General features: G+C 32.7%; 1 protein-coding gene across 3 annotated transcripts; it reads right to left on the bottom strand.

Moving 5' to 3' along the window:
- Positions 1 to 3,403: 3,403 nt before the first annotated feature.
- Positions 3,404 to 10,180, bottom strand: LOC117914678 (disease resistance protein RUN1-like). 3 transcript variants are annotated; one of them, XM_034830113.1, is made up of 10 exons: positions 10,049 to 10,180; positions 9,301 to 9,954; positions 7,654 to 8,731; positions 7,206 to 7,508; positions 7,010 to 7,112; positions 6,350 to 6,912; positions 5,953 to 6,286; positions 4,775 to 5,865; positions 3,909 to 4,704; positions 3,404 to 3,769 (listed from the first exon to the last, which is right to left on the bottom strand). In XM_034830113.1, the coding sequence occupies exons 2-9, from the start codon at positions 9,801 to 9,803 to the stop codon at positions 3,961 to 3,963; spliced, it is 4,719 nt and encodes a 1,572-aa protein (XP_034686004.1). In that variant the 5' UTR covers positions 9,804 to 9,954; positions 10,049 to 10,180; the 3' UTR covers positions 3,404 to 3,769; positions 3,909 to 3,960. The 3 variants fall into 3 exon arrangements, with proteins under 3 accessions (XP_034686004.1, XP_034686002.1, XP_034686003.1); XM_034830111.1 differs by having other exon boundaries at positions 4,775 to 6,286; XM_034830112.1 differs by lacking the exon at positions 3,404 to 3,769 and having other exon boundaries at positions 3,781 to 4,704; positions 4,775 to 6,286.
- Positions 10,181 to 11,500: the final 1,320 nt, after the last annotated feature.

The raw sequence follows: 11,500 nt of genomic DNA on the forward strand, positions 1-11,500 counted from the left end.
TTCAAGGTCGTCTTCAACACTTACAATTTAATGTTTGGGAACATCCAAACCTAAAGGTTAGTACTTTAACCCTAAAAGATCATTTAAAAAAAATGGTATTACTTATGTTGCTTAGATCTAAGATGCCAACACTATGATCATTATGGTTTTGTTTACCATATTTCCTCATTGAGTTAGATTTAGAGAAGGCTAGGAATAGTTGCATGCACCCTACAAGATCTAGTGCCAGAGAACAAAGTAATTCAAGGTTCCTATCATGCTCTTATTTTAAGAATTTAATATATAGAAATTCAGGATAAGAAATATTATGATAGAACCCTTAAGAACATGATATCATGTAACAAAATAAGATTCATTAATATATTTATTTTATAATTTCAGTTTCCATTTTTTTATCCATGATTGCATTATTACTTATGTGAGTATTTAGGCTTACATCACTTGGATTGCACATGAATTGAGTGCATTAGAAGATTGATGGAAGATTTAAGTCATGGGCTTCTTACAAGTTGATGAATTGTTCAGTTCATAAACTTAGGCAATCCATTAGAGATAGTAATACACTACCTCTTAATTAAAGGGATGACTTATTTCGATCATCAACATAGGTTTCCCATAATAAGTGCACTAGTGTGTATGGTTACACATTGGATAGAACCTATGAAGAATCATGACATTGGATATCGTATGGTTATGACTTCACCAAGTTACAATGTTGTATGGACTATTAACTTTGAGAGACTATTGATCTTACATTAAGGTCTTCAATGACTTAAACCTATGAGTGAGACTCTAAGGTTGTCATATATTGTTTATGAATTGGGTCCCTAATGTTTAAGGCAAGTGGTAACAAGTGTTCTCAAGGTAGACATCATGATATCTTATGGGATTAAGACAATATCCCTTGGGGTGATCCTAAGGACTTGTGATCGTGAAATCTATGGTCACAACAATTCCTTAAGTGAGATTTAACATATGTCCTTTGTGTATTAGAGCATGTCAATTGATCACAAAATATGAGCATTTGAGACTCAATATTATAGAAACAATCAGCTACTACCTCATTAGATTATGCACACTAGTTCATAAGAAATCTGTATGCAATGGATTTAATAAATGTTATCTTAATATAATATCATAGGGTATTGGAGTGAAATTGACACTTTTTGGTGGAATATTGAGTTAATTGTAGAATTGGATTATAAAGGAGTTAGTTTTTTCTAATGTTTTTAAAACTGAACCAAATTGGTCGATCCAACTTGTTGAACCATCAACTGGAACTTGGTCTGATTTGGTCCAACCTTTAGCCTAGAGTACATATTGAACCAGGCTTAAATCAGATGGACGGACGATTGGACTGTTAAATCGGTGAACCAATCCTTCGGTTCTAAGTTGGCACACTTTTCTTTTCTAGCTAAAGGGTGGGTAGGAGCCCAACCCACTTCAGCCTATTTCAACGTACCTCATAAGGCTAGTGGGCCAAGGACCACATACAGCTACTGTGCGGTACATGAGATGGAGAATTTAAAGGAGTGCTCATCCTCCTCTGCTTCCACAACTTCTGATGTAGGATGAGATAAAAAAAATCCATAGAATCTGCCACAACTTCTCATGTGGGATGAGATAAAATCCATGGGCTATAATGCAATTGGCAACTGACAGCTGGATGATTTGAACCAGTTTGTAGCTAATAATTAATATTTTAAAATTGTAAACTAAAAAAATCAATAACACAATTATTTTCAAAATTGTTTTTGTAATAAAAATATAAGTAAAATAATGTAACATAAGAAAATAAATTGCAAATAAAATGTTTTTGATAATAACTAATACATAAAAAATATAAGTAAAATAATGTAATATAGGTAAAATAAATTATAAATAAAAGAATTTTCTTCTATTGTAATACATATTTTATTTATAAAATTTAAATTATTAATATGTTTTTACTCATGATTTAAGTTTGATAATATTAAAGATATAAAATAAATATTATTATTTTTAATATATATATATATATATATATATATATTAAAATTTTATAATTTATTTTTAATTTTAATAATATATAAATTAAATATTTATGACATCACCGGTTCATTACAAAAAGTTCATTACAACTCTAAAAAAGATCCTATAATTAAAGTTGTTTTTTTTATTGATCATGAGAATGAACATGAGGACATTTTTAATATGGCTAGATTTTAACACACAAGAAAATCTAGATGTGGTTGTATCCATGATTTTACTTGGCTGTATCCACAAATTAAAAGAATTTAAATTTTATTTATGCCTTATTTTCGTGAATGCATTCCTAATTGTTTAGATAAGGGTTTAAATTTCATTACCTTTATTTAAATATTATGAACACGCTAGTTAGTTTATAGGTCGTTTCTAGAATAGCATAATTTACCCGATGAGTATAGAAAGAAGTTATAATATATGCATTATGTGAATATCAATAGTCATACTTTGGTTGTTCACTTATGATTCCTGCTTTTCTCTACTTGTAAGTTGAGTATAAGAATAGCTCATCCAATGTGTTTCTAAATACTCACACTGAAATGTGTACTTGTTTTGATTGTCTTTAGGAATTTCTACTTAAAAGTGATCATAACCATATATTAAAATTTTATATAATTTCATTACTTTTTTATTAAATACATCATAAACTTTTTGTCGATTGGTTTGCATCATTATCATATTGCAAACAATCAATAAAAGTTACTTCCACATATGAAATCATATATTAACAAAATATAAAAATACTTAAATCATCTTTCCAAAATATTCAAATAATGTGACTAAAGAATTTAAATATGCTTATAATTCACACAAAGATGTATACATCCATTACTTGTGAATTAAAGAATGAATTCCATAAAGGTTTTAATCAAGCAAAATCAATACCATAATTTTGTCTTTAACTCGTAATAGATAGGGACATATACCACTCTCAAAACATTTGAAATGAAAATTTTGAAATCAAGATGTTCTTCTCCTTTTGAATTTGATTGTTCGTTCTTAATTTGACATTCTCTTTCCCTTTGAGATTTAAATAAAAAAATAAAAAAAATGGAGGAGCAAATTAAAAAGTGTGTCAATTCAACTCGATAAGAGTCTAATCAAAATTGAAAATTTCCTTGTACCGTCTAACTAGCCTGAATAAATAAGGATGTATGGGTTGATCAATCTAGTTTTGGGCCTTTTAATAATCATATCAAATTTTCATGTTCAATTGCTTGAGATATTCCACTTGGATATCAATCAAACTCGGGGTTAAGACATTAAATTATATAATTTTCTATAATGAGCTAGTTTCACAAAATGTTCAATGCTTCAAAAGTAATAACTTATGAACTAAAGAATCAATCCCAACATTAGCTTTAGATAAGAAATGCAATGCCATAATTTTATATTTTTGCTTATTTGAAATACATAGGAACAAATACCAACATGCATCTTAAAGTATTCCAAAACAAAATACTTGTAATTGAAATGTTCTTTCCCACCTAATTTGATTGCTCATTCTAGCTCGGAGATTCTCTCTTTACACTAAGAATTATGTATAGTACAAAAGAATGAGTTCAAATTGGCATGACTTTAATCGAAATTTAGAAATTGGTTTGAAGTATTTGACTTGCCTTGATTAATAAGGATAACCATAGCTTAACCGATAGAGGTCGGACATTTGACATTATGTATTTAGCAGCTTGGAATATCCCATCAAAGCTTGATGCGCACCAACTTATCCAACAAAATGTTTGATCTTCAAAAAAGTTAACAATGCAATCAAGCTTGTCCTTAAAATGACCTAAAATAGGTCCCAATAAAAATGGTTTTTGAATACCCCTTGAAATCACCAAGGCATATAGAATAGAAACTAAGAGAAAAGGAAGGTGGCTTACCAAAAAGTTGAGATAAATGTTTGGTCAACATCAACAATTCTGTTACTTGAAATTAGTGTCTTGTACAGCATATCCAATGAACAAATTTGCAAAGAAGCTCCAGCCACCTGTGCATACGGTCCATTTCATGGTCTTGGGCATCAACACCAATACCATCAATCAGGGTGGTGCCATCACAGTGTCTCTCCACATCAGTATTCGTATCTTCTACAGTTGATCTCGCGTCACAGCTTCTCTGAGAATGAGTACTATTGGTTTCTTGTACAGCTGATCTATGGCCACCCAAATCCACATGAGAAGAACTGCTACCTTGTACCATTGTGAGATTGTTCTGTTCATAATCGTGGGAATATAGAAAGTGGAAGCCACACCTCGCCGCTTTCACTGGTTTAATACCAAAGTAGACATTAAATGAAGCGTTCAAGGTTCTCCATTCATTTGAGTGAAATTTCTCGGGAATATCCGACTTAGAATAATATACCAACAACCCTTGATTTGATGCATCTTCATAATAGCAGCATTCACAAATTTGATCCAATCGCAGATCATCAAAGAGAAAAGAATCACTATCATCACCGAAATTCAATATACAGCTGAAAGTCCTATGTGTTGTGGTCTCAATCTCAAGTGGAACATAAAGAGAGCACAGAACAAAGCCCAAGAAGTCATCGTTTTCATACCAACTCCAAGGAAGTTTCATTGTTATTTTGAACCCGCTTTTCTGATGGCTTATCCACTCCGGAATCCCATTACTTTCAGCAAAAAAAGTTCTGACACTTCTTCTAAATTCACGCCCCTGCACAAAAATTACCCTCTGAATTTTGTCTATAAGAAAAGAAAGGTTAAATGATATATGAAAACCATACCTGAATTTTGAATTTAAAACATTTGAATAAAGAAGACCAGAGTAGATTTGATTGACTGGATAAATTTTCCAGGGATGTACAGTGATGGACATCTAGACACCTTAAACGTGATGGAAGTTCTGGAATATGTTGAAGCATCTTGCAGTGACTCAAATCAAGATGTTTTAGGTTGTAAAGTTGACTGATCCCATCAGGTATGCGACTAAAGTGGTTCCCCCCCAAACATAATATTACCAGTGATGATAGGTAACAAATTTCACTGGGAATTTCCCTTATATTGCAGGCTTCAAGCTGTAATTCCCTCAAGGAGCATAAACCGGACAAAGACGGCAATTGAAAATTCATTGAATCTAAAGGCCCAACACTAAGATGAAGTAAAGATTGTAGTCTCCCCAAGTTGTCTGGCAATTTCTTGAACTTTGGACAGCTTTGGACATGGAGCTGTTTAAGAGATGTCAAATTACAAATACTCTCAGGAAGATTTACAAGGTTTTTGCAGTTGCTGAGATGCAAATATTGAAGCCCTCTTAGATGTTGAATTGATGATGGTATCTCTTTTATGGCGGTTCCGTCTAAAAAAAGCTTTCTCAAGCTCTCCATATCTTGCGGGATTTCTGGAAAGCTCTCTAGTTGTGAACAGCCAGAGCAGGAGAGAGTTGCAAGGGATTTGAAACCAAAAATGCTACTGGGCAGACTCGTAAGATTTTTGCAATCCCGCAGACATAAACTATCAAGTTCCAAGGGATTCTCGATAATGGGTACTTCATTCATATCACTGCCCTTAAAACAGCACTTCCGTCGGAGCGTCCCATCCTGTCGGCATTCCCTGCATATTCTAACATCTGCATCCTCGTGGCTGTGTTGAAGGTCTTGGGAGTATATAAGGCGGACTCCATACTCATTTACTTTCAAGGCTTTCTCAGAATAATTGTGAAATCGAGCCAAAATTTCAGTCAATTGATAAGTGTGAAACATTTCCGGAATAGCCGCCTTGGAATAGCAAACCACCCACGTTTGACCTGATACACTCTCATCGTCTTCGTCCTTGTCTTCTTTATAGCAAAAACAAGTGGATTGAAAGCTGGCACGATCTACCATTTGAAAATCAAAACGATCACCAAGAGCACTCAGAAAACACCGCAGATGACAAGAATGCGTATGTTTATGTTCATTCTCACAAAAAGATTCAGCCACAGATTTATCATCTGTTTCATTCTCCCATGTATGAGTAGATTCATCCTCAGATTTATTGTCTGATTCATTGTCGGGCCCATGTGCAGATTCCTTTTCGAGTATGTCCTCAGATTCATCAGCAAGTGGAACATAAATACAGCATATAGCAAATCCTAAAAACTCATTAATTTGGTGCCAATTCTGAGGGAGCTCTGTTACGCTAGAAAAATTATCTCCCGGATTCAATATCCATTCGGGAATGCCATCACTTCCGGGAAGAACAATACAAGTTCCCTTGCCTTGGTAGGAAGAATCCCTAAAACTAGTGCTCTTCCAATCCTGCACCAAAGCACCATGTAAATATAGAGTCTGCAAAAAACTAGTGTGACATGAAAACCATACCTGTGCCCGGAAGCAATTGACCAGAGAATGCAATGGCAAAAACGGGGCTCTTGATGAAGTGCGATTTGAACCGTGTGCATCTAAAAGCCGTAGACATGATGGAAGCTCTGGAATTTGTTCAAGATTGTTGCAGTGACTAAGGTTAAGGACTTCCAGCCTGGAAAGCTGATTGATGGTAGTAGGTATGCTACTAAAATGGCCCCGTTCCAGATTTAGTTTCTGTAATGATGATAAATGGCAAATATCACTAGGAATTCCTCCTTCCATTATGTTGCAGTGACCTAGGTCCAATACTTTCAATGATGATAAGTGGCAAATATGAATAGGGATTTTGTGGAGCTTTGAACACCCTTCAAGTAGGAGACTTTGAAGACCATTTAGATGTGTAATTGATGATGGTAAGTCCATTATAGCTGTTCCACTCAAATCAAGCACCCTTAGCTTTCTCATATTGCCCTTGATTTCTGGAAATATCTCTAGCTTTGAACAGCAAGTGCAAGACAAAATTTGAAGGTGTTTCAACTTGTAAATGCCTCTTGGAAGAAGCTCCAAGTTTACACACCCTGCTAGATTAAAGGGGGAAAAAAAAAACCAAGTTAATTTTAGTAGTTATAATACTGCTAGCTGCACCAATCTTTTAAGTACCATGCATTGTACAACCTACTAGAATTAGAATCTCTAAGTTTGGCACACTTGAGAAGTCTGGGATTCCGATGAGATGGAAAGAGAAACTGAGATCAATAACCCTCAACTTGTCATGAAGCTGTAACACAACAATTTTTTTCAATAGATGAATTTACATAAACGTTAAAAATGAATATAAAATTAAACTGTAACTAAATAATAATAACAATACCTTATTCCCTCTCCAAACTTCCTTTATATTGCTGCCCCTTAATAAGAGTTCAACAAGGTTCTTTGCATGAAAATTCATTGGCAAAGATTCTAAAGGGTATCCATCCCAATGTAGATATGTTAACTCATAAGAAGAGAATTCAAAGTCCCTTGGAAGATGGTCTTTAAGAAATAGCTGGTCTTCACGAGGGTTATGGATTTTGAGCAGTCTAAGTCTATTCATCTCTTTGAAAGATTCCGTAGTAAGCTGTGACAGATTAAATTTACATCTATCTAAGAATAGTCCTTCAATTGCTCGTGTCCCCTGAAAAATATAAGACGAGTAGGCAAAACAAAAGATGCATTAGACTTAATTGAGTTATACACACGGCTAATTTATGAAAAAATAATAATTGTATTGAAGCTTGCATACACACGTATATAAACAAGTTCATGCATTTGACTCTTACCGTATTTCCTATTAGCACATGATAGGCATTAGAATCCCACAATCTACTCCTTCTTCCAGGGTCTTCAGGACATTCTTGACGAATAATCTCCCAACCCATTTGTTGTATTAAATCATGCATATCTAGCATGTTTTTTGAAACAGTTATGAGACATCTATCATCTAGAGTTGTTATTGCATGCTCTGCATGAGGGCCCAATATTCTTGAAACAAAATCTCTGTCATCTCCTTTGAAAAAACATGCAACATCCAAAAATATCCCCTTTTCTATATCATCAAGTCCATCAAAACTTATTCTAAGTACATTGTGAATTTCCATGTGGGGTATTATTTTTAGCTTACACAGTGCACTTTCCCAATTACTTATTTTCTTTCCAAAAAGAGAAGCACCTAAAACTTTAAGTGCTAACGGAAGGCCATCAGCATAATCTATGATATTGTATGAGAGGTTTTTATAAACTTCTTGGGGACAATTTTGTTTAAAGGCCCACAAACTAAAGAGCTCAATAGCTTCTTCCTGGTTTAATTTTGAAACCTCATATAGTATATCCGCTCCATATTGAGCAAGCACGTGTTTGTCTCTAGATGTAATGATGATTGTACTTTTTGCCCGTAACCAATCTTTCTCTTCAGCCAAATATTCTAGTTGTTTCAACTCATCCACATCATCAAAAATAACAAGAACTCTATTGAATCTTAGACACCTCTTTATCATACTAATTCCTTCATCAACATTGTTTATTTTAAAATTTTTTCCCCTCAAGATACCATGAAGAAGTTCTTGTTGTAACTGAAGTATATCACCTTTGGATCTCTCTCTGATATTTATAAGAAAGCTACTACCATCATATTGATGTGAGATCTCATTATAAATAGCCTTGGCGATAGTAGTCTTGCCAACCCCACCAATTCCGTATATCCCCACCACACTAACCATATTTAACTCAGTGTTCATCAACGATTTCAATTTTTCCAAATGAACACCAATTCCAACTATGTTCTTTCCCACACTTAAAGGTTGATGGTTTAATCTTCTAATGATTGTATCAACAATTTCCTTGACAACCTGAGTCTCATACCTGCCAATCATATAAATTAAGTACAATGATGAGTTAGAATGAGTTGCAAAATATAATAAATTTAGTTGTGTATGGCAATGTCCAATATTACTGAATTAGAAGCAATGGAATGAAAAAGAAAGGGGTCAAGCCAATTTACTTACATATTTAAGCTTCAAAATTTGTAAGTATCAAACTACTAATGTGCCAAGTTGCAAATTTTCAATACTCTTACTGTTAGAGCATTGTGTAGGACTCCCCTATGAACAAGCTAATGCCTTCTTTTAACTTTTATTTCACAAACAACTTGCTTATGATTCCTCAATTTCACTTGTCTTTAGGTTTTATTGACTTACCAATACTTACTAATGTTGCAAAGACTCTGTTTTTAGCCTGCCAATTAATTTGGCATTTTCATAGAGGAATCAGGAAATGAGTGAATGTGGAGAATTTCATGATTTGCTTGTTGATTGGGAACTTAAATATGATTTGCTTTAAAGAAAATTATAAAAGGGTTAAATTTTGATACTTGTATTTTTGGACCAACACAAGGGAAAAATGAAAGATTTTGTTAACAATTTCATACTTACTGGTCATTCACATGGCATCCAGATAGATTAGCTGCTTCTCTCAAGGCAATCCTCCACTTTTGTATCATCTCCTTCTTTTCTTGATTTGCATCTCTTTCATGGTAGGCAAGTGCGTCTCCGAAACTTCCCCTTTGGTTTCGTACATCAGATGGATCCACATGGAAGAAAATTGGTAGAACCATTGATTCCTTTTGGCTCTTGCGTTCAATGATCTTTACGAGTTCATTTAAACACCATCTGGAGTAAGCATAATTTTTTGAGAAAATAATAATAAAAAACCTCGATTCTTCTATAGCTCTCAAGAGATCAGATGCAATATCTCCTCCTTTCTCAAGTTCTTCATCATCTCTGAAAGTTTGAATTCCATATGCAGTCAATGTGGTATATAGATGATCAGTGAAATTTCTGCGAGTATCGCCACCTCTAAAACTCAAGAACACATCATAATTATGAGAAATGGAAGTAGTCGAAGAAGAGGCTCTATGGGTACTGGAAGAAGCCATTTTTGGATGCCTTGAACCAAAATTACAAGGGAGTTTGGAATCTAAGAAATCAGAGAGAGGGTCCTTAGATGCTCAATGACTATCGGCTCCAGACCTCTTCACCATGAACAAAAATCCAAGCTGGGAGGGAGGTTCAGCTGAAAAGTTTCATCTGCAGTCGTAAAAGAAAAGAAAAACGTATATAAAGCCCTCTTTGAGAAATTTCTTTGTATATAAATTCTAAGAGAAACTCACACATATTTTACCTTTTGGTGGGGGAAGATCCTTGCTCCATTCCCTTTGTGTTGGAGACTGCAGTTAAGGGATGTAGAGAAGATGGCAGGGAAGACGGTGTGCAGGATAGACAGGGGTTGAAGAAGAGGCGGTGGGTAGCAGAGGTCTTGTTGACTAGTGGATGGAATCGAGGTAAGGAACTCTAAACTGGTTTTTTTTTTTTTTTTACCACTTACCTCCAACGGCACTGTAGAATTTTCCATAATATATAAAAGAGAATCTTAGTTCTACAACTTGATCCTTATTTAGTTTATATTAGTTCCTTTTCTATGTAATATTTATTTTGATATTTTATAACTTGAATTTATAGAATATCTTTTGTTCAATAATTTTTTGTTTTAATTTTTATGAAAAATATCAAATTTTTATAAATATATCAGTGAATCAATTTTACGAATATATTGAGATATATCAAAAAATATTAATAGATATTCTAAAATAAAATATGAATAAGACAAAAATTATTCAAAATTTATAAAAATATTTAGAACAATTATAAAAAAAATGCATATAAGAAGTGACAATATATACATTGATGTTGTTTTGTCAAAGAAATGAATATAAGTGTGATATAATTTATAGCATTCAATAATAATATTTAGAATTTAAAAGTAAATTTTATATAAATGTATCTAATTTGAATGTTTTTAATAACATAAAAGACATGATAAAAATATTAATATTTTTATTTTGAAATATTGATAATTTTATTTATAAATAAAAATATATATATTAATTTATGCACATGAAATATATATATATATATATATATATATATATAAAAGAGAATCTTAATGTAATGTACATAAATAAATATTATATATATAAGTTATACATAACGTTATAATATTAACAAAGTTAGCTTGGTGGTGTGGTGGCTCTATGCCTGTGTTCGTGGGTTCTCAAACCCATTCTTCCACAATGATTTAAATCCTTTTTTAAAGGTAAGAGGTGGGATCCCACATCGGTCAGCCAGAGCACTTAAAAACCTGCTCATAGACCCTTTGGCAGGTAGCAATGTTTGAATGCGTGTGGTTGGCTGGGCCGACGTACACGTAAAATTTTTCAAAAGGGCGATTTATCTCTTTGCCGAGATATCCACCTACTACACCCTCGTTTGGTGTAGGTATAATTTTACTGAAAAATATCGATAAAGAAGAATATATTGATATTAATAATTTATTATCTATGTTATTAAATTAATTTATTTTATAAAATATTATAATTTTATTATTTTTTATTTTATATTTTAGCAATTTTTTGAATAAACTTATACTTCTAATATTTTAAAATAAAATTATTTAAAATTAAATAGAATTAAAAGGATAAATATATAAAATTTAAAAGTAAAGTGATAATAATTTTTTAAAATATAATTAATGAAATAAATGATGATATATTTAATATTAAAATTATAATTTATT

Source organism: Vitis riparia, chromosome 5, assembly GCF_004353265.1.
Source record: "Vitis riparia cultivar Riparia Gloire de Montpellier isolate 1030 chromosome 5, EGFV_Vit.rip_1.0, whole genome shotgun sequence".
Lineage (NCBI taxonomy): Eukaryota > Viridiplantae > Streptophyta > Magnoliopsida > Vitales > Vitaceae > Vitis > Vitis riparia.

What these genes read in the sequence shown, in the direction of transcription:
- LOC117914678 (XM_034830111.1), bottom strand. Translation starts at nt 9,803, where the DNA reads ATGGCTTCTTCCAGTACCCATAGAGCCTCTTCTTCGACTACTTCCATT. An exon ending in ATGTGCTAATAGGAAATACG is followed by an intron (nt 7,509 to 7,653) that starts GTAAGAGTCAAA and finishes TATATTTTTCAG; the next exon opens with GGGACACGAGCAATTGAAGG. An exon ending in AAGTTTGGAGAGGGAATAAG is followed by an intron (nt 7,113 to 7,205) that starts GTATTGTTATTA and finishes GTTGTGTTACAG; the next exon opens with CTTCATGACAAGTTGAGGGT.